We start from the raw sequence: 12,859 nt of genomic DNA on the forward strand, positions 1-12,859 counted from the left end.
GTTTTTTCGACAACTGGTTCAGTGCTTCCCAAGCAGGAACTTTTCGCACGAATCCGCCGGTATTTGAACAGAAGCTGACACTTTTCTATACGGTTAGGCTTTTGTGCTACTAACTACGGCATCTCTTGATTCTGTTCCGTACAACGCAAGTGTAGGCGACGCACGCAGCATGTACTGCGGGGCCCACGTAGCTTGTGCCAAATCTAAGATATGCAAGTGCCACCTAGCTGCACAGAAAAAAGGTAATGTTTGCCGTCGCTTGGAGCAATCACTTTTTTGATGCGAAAGCATCAAACGGCTCATTGAGCGAAAAAAGCCGGCGTCTGTCGTCTGGGGCAGAGAAACGGCACCTAAATTCACCATTGGCTGCGGCACCACGTGACATGCGAGCCTCGACGGAGGAGAGCAGGCGAAAGAGCACTCCTGCTGCTGCGCTGGCGCGCCAGGTTTGCGTAAGGGAGAGGGCATCGCGCCGCGATGCCACGCTCTCGGAAGCCTGTTTTATCCGCGAGTTCCTTGTCCGCGCAAGCTCTCGCCTGCGTTTTAACTTCGCCTCGGTACCGCTATAAATAAATGTATAAAACAAAAGAACTGAATAATTCTAAAGGAAAAACGGTCGCGGTAGTGAGTTTCGAACCTACGACGCCACGTTCAAAGCCGAGTGTCTTGTCCGTGGCTAAACATGCCCCCCTTAAGCATGGGCTCATGCCTACCCATTACGATGACGGAAGAGAAGTGAAATTCTACGCTGGAATGATTAACGGCAACGCAGCCAGCTGTGGAAGCAGACGACGACGAACGAGGGAGCAGTGGCACGAGCGCGTGCCGACACGAGCCAACGAGTCGGTTGCGGAAGACGGCGACGCTCGAGCCAATGCTGATGATGATAGTTTTCTCTACACAGACGATTTCGCTTAGCATAAAAGCTTCTCTTTAAAAAGTGCACATACGGCTCTGTTCATGTGCAGTGAACGTTGTCTGTTCACTGCACAGTGAACAGACGACGGTCTTTCGCAATTTATGCCGCGTTCGGAGAACTGCTGCAGTCCCGTCGCTCATTTGCACGTGGCGTTCCCCGCTGCGAATGCGTCAAGAGCTCGCGAGCGACGTGAGCGCGCGGGGCAATTTGCAAAAAAAGCCCGAACTGAGCGCGTGTCGCCGCGCAGACGACGCTACAATGAGCGGCCAGAGGAAACAACCTTGCACAAGAGCGCGCGGCATCACGCCACGCTCGTCGCGCCATGCGGGAACCAGAAGTGTGTACTCGTATGCCTGTATACACGGAACGGGCCGGCCGGCCGGCCGCCGTGAGCGTACGTAGCGTGCGTCGCAGCAGTACATACGGGCCTGTCCGTGCCCTCGTCAACGGCGAGCATCACGCGATCACGGCCGCAGAGAGTTTCCTGCTGAAATTACTAGAGGGAACGCCGGTGCCGCGGTCATTCAGCTATAGACCGTGGGGGAAGGTGGCTAAGTACATGGATTAGTCCTGGCTAGTGCCTTCCGACGCTCTTGCGGCTTTATTTGCTACACTTAATATATATATGCCCTGGATATAGAATCAATTCGCTTTTTCTAAACTCGAAAGGCAACGAGAGACTCTGCGCGCACACATAGCCATGGCGAATTGGATGTCATTTGTAAGCATAGTATTTCCTTGAACCCAATGTTCTATACATCTACTACAAGACACCACAGCCACAAAAGTGCTTTTGTATAGGCCAATTACTCACATGGGACCCAGACCATGAGAAGAAAATTTGCGGATGAGTAATAATGAGTTGGAGCGCGTTCGGCAGGCATTACCAAATAATAACCGAGACCTTACGGCTATATTTGAAAAGAAATTTATGCAATCATTGCATTCTACCGGTACTATAAAATATTTGTCAGAAACTTGGAGTTTAACAAAGTAGCTCGAGAACAAGTTAAGGACCGCGCAAAGAGCGACGGAACAAAAGATTGACCGACGATTCCGACACTCCCTAATGTGAAATTTGAGCGCAGCTCTGTACGTGTTTTCATTTCGCGGCGCATTGGTTGGCGCGGACAATCTGTCTCGTCTGGCACATTGCAAACGGAGCGAAGTGTGGCGCGACTGCCTCGCTAATCGGGAGAACGCGTCAGACAGCGCGTGGATAACGCGTATAGGCGCGATTCGCAGCAGCCGCCGCAGACAGACCCCCACTCATGCAGCGCTTTCTTTCCATATATGGTATCGGTGGACGCGCTCGCCGCATGCCATCGGTGAACAGACGACGGCGCGCTACTCTGGCGCCATCTCACAGCGGTCGTCGCCGCAGAGCCCGTCTTGCGCGGCACTACGCGTTTCTTCTCAAGCTTTCGCCATACCCTCCTCCTCCGCTTTCCTCCTCGTGCTCTTTTCGCTCTCACCGCTCACGCCGACGCTCAACGCAGGAACGGGCGCCTAAGAGGTGCGCGCTAAAATGTTAGGCGTGACGTTAAGAGACAGGAAGAGAGCGATGTGGATCAGAGAGCAAACGGTGATAGCCGATATTCTAGCTGACATTAAGCCGGGGAGGCCGTGTAATATGTAGGACAGATAACCGAATGGTTTATTAAAAAATCGGTGCCAATGGAAGGGAAGCGCCGTCGAAGACGGCAGAGAATTAGGCGGTGCAATGAAATTCGGAAATTTTTAGGCGCTAATTGGAATGGGATAGCGCTAGACAGGAGTAATTGGAGATTCCTGGCAGGGGCCTTCGTCCTGCAGGGGGACATAACAATAGGCTGACGACGATGTTGTGGAAAATTATCACTTTTCAAAGTCAGAAAGCCGTTCGAAACCGGAAGGACGGAGCTCAACAAAATCCGTGTAAACTAACCAGTATTCCCACGCATGGTTAAACCACCATGATTGCGGCTCCCATAGACACTATTATGCGCTATATCGTCACAGCTCCCTCTAGTGATTTTCGCAGGAAACTCTGACATCGTCCGTCATGAAGAGTCGTTCGAGCTGTGCATAGAGTCCTATTAAACCTGACAGAAGAAACTCTGACGCTATATGGGTCCATAGAGAAAGCTGAAAGTTTGGCATTGCAGCCAAAGCGGGAATGACAGCCTCTTTGACAGCCTCTTTGACAGCCTCTTTGAATGACAGAACTTCGTCATTCCGGCTTCAAGCGGCTGGCGACATTGCAGACTCATCGTCTTCAGCAGGATATTGCGTTATAAATGCAACAGTTCGCAACGATTGCGCATGTACGCCGAGGCTAATTGCCTTGATATGTTCAGATAAATATGATGAAGCTTGGAAATTGAGAAAGATAAAACGCAAGAAACAACAACGTCGAAATGACATTTGAAGCTCCAAGCGCGAAGATTAGACAGACGTGTATTACAGCCATTATTTCTATAGCTGCGGCAGAGTTTCTTCGTGTAATTTTTGCAGGAAAGCGTGATATACAGGAAACCCATAGCGCATAAGCTTAGCGGGCGTCGCACAGGACGCCTGCCCATGCCTTCGTCGACTGCGAGCCTCACGTGATCACCGCCACCTTGATTGCACCGTCCATCATGAGGAATAGCTGTAATGGTGCATAGAGTTTCCTGCACAAATTACTGTAAGGAACTCTGGCGATTGTGGTCTACGGAAGCTGCAAGTATCGCGGTTCGATCAACCAGCATTAGAATGTTTGTTTGCGGGTTTGTGTTTAGTGTGTGTGTGTGTTTCCTCTAAACTCGCGGCTCATACCCACTGTATGGGGGATTATGCGAGACTCAAGTGGATGAAGCTAATGAACACTGAAATGAAATTCCACTTGCAAATCTGAGAAAAATACCAAACTTAATGTGACACACGCAAGAAAATGACCGACGAGGCCTGAATTGAAATGTCATAAAAATAATGACAAAGACCGCAGATGCAACTAGGCAATGGTGGGCTGTGCACATAAATTTTACCCTTGAAATTGCTTTGAGACTTTCAAAATTGATCATTTTCAACAAAGCATTGCGTAATTAGCGCAACAATTCGCCGTAATTATGCATGTACGCAAAGAGCTATTGCGTAGTCATTTTTATAAAAATAAATATGTGATTGTTGCTTCTTTGCAAGAGGAAGAAATTGCTCATGCACGATCCCCCGTTCATGGCCAATTCACCGTATTGTGTTGAGTCAAACCATTAGGCGCCAAGCCAAACCAAACCAAACCATACTAGGAGCGCACGAACCATTGAGTCTGCTTGACCAGTTCCGTTCCTGGAAATCACCAACAAGCCCTCTCGCGCATTACAACCTTTAACTCTTCCACCGAAGGTCTCTTCAATAATTGCTCGTAAAAGCAGAACGATAAATCACGATAACGCCGCAAGAACGTCTGAAGCTACAAACACGAAAACTACTCTTATCAATGAATAAACCCAGCGTTTCATCCATGATAGCTGAATAATAGCAGCGCCAGAGTGAAATGAAATATAAATCAAATTCCGGCGTTTTACGTGCCAAAAACTACGATCGATTGTGAGGCACGCCCTAGCGGGAGACTCGGAATTAATTTTGACCACCTGGGACTCTTTAACGTGCACCTAAATCGCAGTACACGAGCGTTTCTTTTTTTTTTACACGTCGAAATGCTGCCGCCTCGGCCACCATGCATCGAACCCGCCACGTTGAGCTCAACAGCGCAATGCCATAGGCACTAAGATATATACCATGGCGAGTATACCACCAGAGCTTTTTCTTTTTTGTAAGGTATTGTGGGATTTTTCTTGGAAACTCTGTGACTATATGAAGGGGTGCATTGCGATCCTCAAACTTTTCAGCCCAATTTCCTCCTCGTGCGCTCAGAGTGCTAAAAAAAGTAATGCAGAAGATCCAACGAGTTCGAACCTATATACAGCGAAGCTTCGTGTCAGTGCTAAAGAGTCGAAACACAAGTTTGTGTTAACTGAATGTCCGCACAAAGTGACACGGAAGGCTTTATTCCGGCATTGCGGAGAGGCTAATGCAATGCGCAAAGGCGAGCTTTCTGTTTCTTTTTTTTTCTCGCACGGCCGCCGCCGCTGCCGCGGATGCGCGGAAGCGAGCGCCATCTGGTGCTGATGCAAGGAACCCAGCGGCGTGGGCGGCGCACATACTCCGCTGTGATTGGTTGGCCTATTCGGCGAGAGACCGGTCAGGCCGCAGCACCCACGTATCTATTCTGTTAGGAACCCTCCCTGGCGAACGCCTCCCTGGTTTGGCGTGGGCCGGTCGGTCAGTCCCTCGCCTATAGTTGGCGAGGTGGAGGTTTAAGTCTCAGCGATATCGCACTCACAGAAGCGTAGGTACGGGCGAAAACAGCTGTGTGTGAACACAAGTGTCGCTCGATAAGGAAAAATTACGCGCGCGATGGTAGGGTTTGAAACAAAGTCTTCGGCGCAGCAGCCCGATCGTCTACCCATTAGGTCATAGGTGAGAAAACTTCCCGAAAACAAAAACTTGGTAAGCAAATCTTTCTGTAGCGCGGCACTTGATAATGAACCAAAACCAGCTAGCCGACTTCGAAGTGTCTTATTGCGATAGCAATTATATGGACACTTCAACAGATGCCGTGAGGTTCCATTTATTGTATCGATTGCCACCATCCTATCCCCACGCGCAAGCAAGGAAGCGGAAGCCAGCGCCGGAGGGAGCGGGGTGAGAAAACCGCGCTCGTCGTTCGTTCGACCGCACCGTCTCTTCCTCCCAATTCGCCGCTCAGTTTCCGTTGAAGCCATAGACCGCACGTACCTTCGCCCGCTGCGCGGCGTATGCGCTCGCTGCCAGCGTTTTGACAGTCGTTGGCTGCAGTCATTCAGTGTGATCTATTCATGTTTGTTTGTGCGCGCTCACACCACGCTTGTTCATTCAGTTAGTAATAGTCTGGCCATATTTTCTAACGCACGCTACACATGCAATGCTGCCCAGATCGGCAGTGCTAGCACTACAGGTGTGTCCCTTCGCACGCGCTGCCCACGGTAAGCGCTTCTCATCAACACCACCGTTTCACACGCGCCTTCTCGTGGTCATCGAGTCTCTCTTCACGTCGGTCTACTTACGCCGCAGCACACCTGCTTACTTAATCAGCTCATGTTTACTACAATTCATATTGCTACCAAGGCCGCTCACCTTACTTCGTATGACATTGCTGTGTTGCTATCACATTCATTGCTTCGCCCTTAGGGCGAAACTGTGACATTTGTTTTTATTTTCACCCACTGTCGCAGTTAGAAGACGAAAGCATGCGGCATGTTACATCGACGGATCAATAATTTAATCATCTTTTGTCAATTATGTTTTTCAAAAAAAAAGTTACGTTGGGCGAAATTGTTGTGTAATCAATGACGAGGAGAAATGGCCATGGGCTTCTCATTTCAACTGCTGCGAGATAATGCTGCCATTCAGAATGAAGAATCAACTCAACTAACCGCCATGCGCGATTTTAACCTTCGTCTATGAATCTGCTAATGTTTTTACCTGTCAGGACTTCAAAGCTAGGCACATTGTCCACGTACATGGAGACGCTGGAGTACGCAGGTACCCGAGCCATTTGATCAAATAACGTTTTCTTTTCAATTTTTTTTCGTGCTAAACGTGTTTAAAAAGCTCTAGGAACTCGCTCGCTGAAACGGATGTAAGTAAAACATGTTATACCATAACTGCTTAAATCTTTGCTACCATACTACCAACGCACTTACTTTTTGGTATCGTTGTGTAGCCATGTATGTGTCACGTTCACAAAGGGATGTCTCGGTCAGCACCAGTAGAGGGGTCATTTCTTTTCCCCAGGGGCCCAAACAGCCTCCCCTAAAAAAGGGGGGCCCACTACGAATAGGGAGCGAGCATGATTGTAAGATCAGACAGTAAGACTCCCACTAGTTTTAACGTAAGTTAGGCATATGTAACCTTTCTAATACAAGAACAAATGTCACTTGTGTATTTGGTTAGGTCATTTCGATACCCTAGTACCCATACACCATCCCCAGCACGCACAAGACCCCTTCCCCAATTGTGGGTATGTGGCATGCGCCTTCAGGTGAAGTGCTACTACTACCACCGCGCCACTACGGCTACAATTATTACTGTCGCCGCCGCAGCCGCTGATGCTGCTGCTGCTTCTAGTACCACCAATAAGGGCTGCAATGGTAGTAGCGGCAGCCGCAGCAACAGCAGCAGCAGACCTTCGTAGAGGAGATGGATGAAGGCGGCTATGATGTGTATATTGCAAGCTGTTCGTTGACATATAATTCAGGATATTATTATATCTCTATGGTTAAAATTATCGTCCTTCTGTATACTTTTTTTCTATATATATATATATATATATATATATATATATATATATATATATATATATATATATTCCCTTCTTACCATCTCCATCTTGGCCAATCCTCCGAGTAGCGGGTAAACGCCATCGACTGGGAGCAAGAAGAAGAAGACCACGTACCTTGGTCAGCAGTGAGCGGCGGCGGCGGCGGCGGCCATCTTGAAGAGCTCCTCCCCGGGACTGGAAGCGCGAATGCGGAGCGACCACTGTCGACCCCATGGCTACCAAGGTAGGCGCGCAGACACGATTCTTTAAGCTCACGCACTGGTGGACGCCCTGTTGGCCTTCTGTATCCATGCATGGGAGCCTCGGTATACAGCAGCGAACACCGAGCGCCTGCAGAAAGACAACAAAAAAAAAGCGTACGTCCCTTGTGTGTACGCAGTTTCATACTTCACCGGCAACGCTGCGGTGGCTATACCGAACTTAGCAGCCTAACGCCCAAGGCACTAAACCATGGCGGGTGGGGCCGCATATCTAAGGAACGCCATGGAGTTATTTAATGCGGGCTGTCTCAACCAGCGGTTTTAAGTAAAGGCCCCGTGTCGCAGAAAATCTGGCGTCGGCGTCGGTGCCGGCGTAGGCGCCAGCGTCCGCGACCCAAAAAAAGCATCCCGAATGACACCGACCACGCAGGCCCTCCGCGTGTTTGCATTTGCATGCCTTGCTGAATGGTGGTCGTCTCTAACTACGGCACACACCATCTGTTGCCGTGGTAAATAGCTAGAAGTCAGCACCTTTGTACGTCTTTTGCGCTATACTAATACTCGGTTTTCAAATCCCATACTAATCATGCCTTTCAAATGAGTTAGCGAAAAAAGTCGCAGTTTTGCCTGAAAGGCGAAGCATCATTTGCGATAGCCAATTAGTAGAGATCTATACGGAGTAAGGATAGTAGCTTTTATCGGCTGTATAAACTTGGACACATTCGCTTACTATCTGAATTAACAAGCATGGTGTCAGCGCGCATAAGCAAACATGAATAGATCCCACTCGATCGCAGATAACTGCTGTCAGAACGCTGGCGTGAGCAAGCGCGGTGGCAGCAGCGAGCGAACGTTCGTGTGCTTTATCGCTTCAACGGAGCGGCGAAAGCACAGCGCATACACACGTAGGAGCCCTGTGCTGATCGCTTTCAAGATACGGTGCGCGCGACCGCCCGCAGCCGCGCAAAGTATCAGTAGTAGCCGTAGGGATTTTATTGAAGAAAAATTACGCGTGTTTCTGGTGCCCAATAGGGAGCACGGCGCAACGTCGTGGCAAGGGGGACAAGGAGATAAAGATGTTGAAAGGAAGGGAAGAGAAGGAGAAGCAGCAAGAGTCTCATCCGATCATGGAGTAGGCTGGTGATGGAGGCGGTGGCCTGCTGGGCGCGAGCGCTTAGCAATGGGCTGCGATCCTGTTCGACTCCACAAACTCGAAGAGGCTATGGAGAGCTCGGAGGTGGGAAGGCGACGCGTACAGGAGGTCACTGGTTGTCGCAGCAGGTAGACCCTGTTGCCTGTAGGCAGTTATGACCCTTGAGCGGTCCTGTACCAGCGCTGGGCAAGCACAGAGAAGGTGCTCGAAGGTCTCGGGGTTGCCGCAGTGTTCGCAGGCCGGTGAGCTGGAGCGTCCCTTGGTGTGCAGCCGCACCGCCGTCCATACACAGCGAGTAAAACAACGCAGTTGAGTCGAAATAGAAGCCGCACCCTATCCCTCCCGCGCTGCCTTCCCGCTTTCCTCCTTTCACGTGCGAGATTGACTCTGCAGTTGCCCTTGCGCCCTGTCGCAAGATACGCAGTTGGTGCCGCAGCACAACGTTGCCTTCCCTTCCCTCCCTCCCTCCCTCCCTATCCCCGCACGGCCTTTCGCGCGGCGGAAGAAGTCGCGTTTGCTCTCCGCCGTGCGTTCGCTCTCCGTGAAAATCCGCATACCTCGCGCGCTTTCACTCGCACATACAGCATACGGTGCGCGGCGACGATTTTATCGCCCTTGGACTTTATACGGAACCTCACCGCGACGGTGACGCCGACGGCAGAAATCCGCTCAGAATGCCCATATAATTGCGAAACAAAACGCATTTGTTGTGTCTGGAATTATTCCAGTCTCACCTTCCTTCGGGATTCTCAAGTATACCCAAGGATACTGCGTGGTCTCGACAGCCATAGCTTAGGCCCGTATTCACAAACATAAGTAACTTAAGTAGAGCGTCAATAAGTGCGGGAAAAGTACAACGGTTAGGAAAGCTTTAGCAGAGTACTTCAAAAACGACACTTAAGTATCACTTTCAAAAGTAACACCTTTCGGGGTAAAGTATGTCGTCTGTTGTCGAGGGTACGTAAATAATTTACGTGTCGGATTGGTTCAATCGTAAAAAAAAAATACTTTTGTAGCAGAGTAATGCGGATATAAATGTTGCCGTGCTTGCACGCGCATTTTGCTGAGTAAAATACAAAGAACTATTTGGTTTTAGCGCTTTACTCAAACTCGTCTGGCCACAAGTTCACATTGGTTCTCGCAGCCACTGCGGTTGCGTGTATCGCTGTCCCGACTTTTCTTTTTCCCGACTTTTTTTTTTTTCTGAAAACGTGCGGTGTTTGCGCGTTGAGTGTGTGCTCGTATGTTGTGTTTTCAGCCCGCGCGGACGATAGAGAAAAAAAAACTTTTCCGAAGAACACGCCGTGCCGCCGGAGCTCGTTTCACGCATTAATTAAAATAATGAAATTAATCGAACATTGATTTATTTACGGATTAATGTAGTCTATTGGCGCAAAGGGCCAGATGTGGCCAAAGAGCGCCAAGGCGAAATAGTTAATTAAACATTAACGAGGTCCCCGGTGACAACCTGACAGGTTCCGGCTCTTTAGAATCGCAGCGCGATCAGAAGAAGCTGGAGCAGCGGCGGCACGCGGTGACCGCGTTCGTCGTCTTTTCGGGTCAGTGGCAGCCTTTCCAACAGCCGTAGCACAGCTTGCTTGGAAAGCGGTACCGCCACGATAATTCCGCGTCATTGTATAATCCCATGGGATTCTGTCGATCCCTAAGCCGTGGCCATAGTGACGGCGCGTATCGGTATTCCTCATCCTCGGCAATATCGTGCACACGTCCGGCGAAATCGCCAAAGTCGGCGAGCTGCCGTAGCAGTCGGCCATCTTGCTTGCTAGGCGAGAGTAGCGACAGTCGCACTTAAGGTTTCCCCAGTGGCTGTACTTTACTTTCCGGCACTCAAGTGTCGATTAAAGTATACCCTTACGTGCAAGATTTGTCTATGAAACGCGTTAGGCATCGACCGGCTACTTAAGTCATAAGTTAAGGGTAAGTTCCGTTTGTGAATACGGGCCATAGACAACTCCCTTGTTTAAGGTCGGCATGACACTGCAAGCTAACACTCCCTCAAGTGTCGCCTTGTCTTTTGGAACATTTGAACCTGCGTGAATCTTTGAAAGGTCGCAGGCCACATTCTGAACGCGGCAACAGCGTTTTGCGTTTCCTGTAGTATGGCCCTAATGCGACGCGACACCGTTTACACTTGAGCGCAATCACTCGCTGCCTTTAAGGTATGCCGTGTGACCACGCCTATAGCAGCCAGTGGTCTTTGTCATTTGGCGACATCTTATTGTCATAAGTCCCTACATGCATTGACATCTAGAGCGCTTGAAACAGCTTCTTAGGCTGTCTGTTTACACGGGTGTTTACTGGCGTTTGGTTTCAACATGCACTTTACAGTCGAACCCGGATACATCGAATCTGAAGGGGTTCACAAAAAAGTTCGATATATAGATAATTAGATATATTAAATAAAAATTTTATTTAAAAATTTGGAGGGGATTTTACTACTGTTTGTTATACACAATAATTCGTTATATATGGGTTAGATATATCCGGGTTCGGCTGAATGCACTTTGTAACCTTACACGCAATATTCGTGGTGGTCCAATGTGAAAGATAACACCGAGTTTGTACTCAAATAACCGTTACAGCACCTTAGACCTCATTCGTTAACTGACCCTCCTGTGGTCGAATCGCGCCGCTTTGGCGACCCGAGTGTGCAACATCCTGCAATGCGAAAGCGTACGTTGCGCGACGAACAGCGAGGGTTGACGGTGTGCGCGCGCGCATACGCTGTGGCGCGGTGCGCAGATTTCCGGGCCAAACGCGGACGCTGAGCGGGCGAGGAAGTTGGGCGGTGGGACCAGCAGCGACGATGGACGCCAGCGACACCAGCCCGGACGACCAGCGGGCAGACTGCAACCAGGCGCCAGGTCGCCGTCGGTTCCCCCTTCTCCTGGGGTGATGGGACGCGCTACCACCAGCCAGGAGTCGCTGCGATTGGCCACCAACGAAACCAGCCGAGGTGCGCGCTCGATTAGTATGAGCTTAGGTGAGAGCCGGCGGAGTGGGTTAATCAGAGAGTGGACGGGGCTAAGCGATATTCCGGTTGGTATTAGAAAAAAAAATTGAGTTAGGAGCATGCCGCGTAATGCGTAGGGCGGATAACCAGTGCTTTATTATAGAGTTATACCGAATGGGTGACAAGGGTAGAGAAGCGCAGTTGAGGACGGCAGGGAAATAGGTGGTATGTCGAAATTAGGAAAGTTGCAGGCATCAAATAGTGTCAGCTAGCACAAGACAGGTGTTGTGGAGATCAGTGGGAGAGGCCTTCGTCCTGCAGTGGACATAAATGGCTAATTATTATTATCATTACTTTAAGTCCACCCAGCGCAGTTTTAACCAGCCCGCGTGCTGGTATCCCCGTTCACAGTGTACTGACAGGAGCGGCAATGCTGGTGGCGAAATCTTGCGCCGCTCAATTAGACCAGAGTGTGCAGAAATTATATTGGCGCTGATGGACAACGCTCTTATATGACGTATACAAGGTGTTCATATTTAAGTTTTACGAAATTTTTAGAAATCACCCGTGGCAGGCAGCATAATTCTTATCATTGAGCTGGGTTATTCGATGCGGCGGACATTAGTAGCACGAGAAATCGAAACACATAGTCAACTAATGAACAAAATTGACTAATAAATTTCTTAGTTAATTACTTTACGACACATATTGCAATTTACGAATTGTAGCCGGTGAGCTTGTTAGGCGTATTCACTCGGAATTATGTTCAAAATGACACCCAATCATATGCAGCCAATCCCATCGTCAAGCCACCAAGCCTAGCGACATGAAAAGTCAAGATGGTCGCTCGGACCTGCGCGGGGCGGCAGTTCGCAACGCGTGATGCGGGAACGGTCGCACAGTTGCGACGCAACAGCGGGGTTTCCAGTGCATTGAGTCCTATGGGAGATATGCCGGGACTGGCCGAAAACGACGCAACAGCCGGGAAAATGTAGTACCCGGGAACGCAACAGCGGGGTTCTACTGTAGCTTCTTTGAAGCGCAGCATGATATGTGATTATAATAACTGCAAGCCACCAATGTGTCCATCATTTCTGTTTATGGATATAGAATTATATATAGATTAGGGCAATATAGAAACGATATCGATTTGTGTGTGCGTGTGCGTATGCGTGTGTGTGTGCGCGTGTGTGCGCGTGTGTGCGCGTGT

At 49.6% G+C, this 12,859-nt stretch overlaps 1 protein-coding gene across 1 annotated transcript in view; it reads left to right on the forward strand.

Moving 5' to 3' along the window:
- The window catches only part of LOC125941317 (uncharacterized), a 141,936-nt gene that overhangs the window by 97,850 nt on the left and 31,227 nt on the right, over positions 1-12,859 (forward strand). Inside the window, exons 3-4 of the mRNA XM_049658332.1 lie at positions 7,391-7,545; positions 11,439-11,652. Of these exons, the coding sequence (XP_049514289.1) occupies positions 7,534-7,545; positions 11,439-11,652 (226 nt within the window). The 5' untranslated portion in view covers positions 7,391-7,533. The remainder of the gene's footprint in view (positions 1-7,390; positions 7,546-11,438; positions 11,653-12,859) is intronic.

This window comes from Dermacentor silvarum, chromosome 11 (assembly GCF_013339745.2).
Source record: "Dermacentor silvarum isolate Dsil-2018 chromosome 11, BIME_Dsil_1.4, whole genome shotgun sequence".
Taxonomy (NCBI): Eukaryota; Metazoa; Arthropoda; class Arachnida; order Ixodida; family Ixodidae; genus Dermacentor; species Dermacentor silvarum.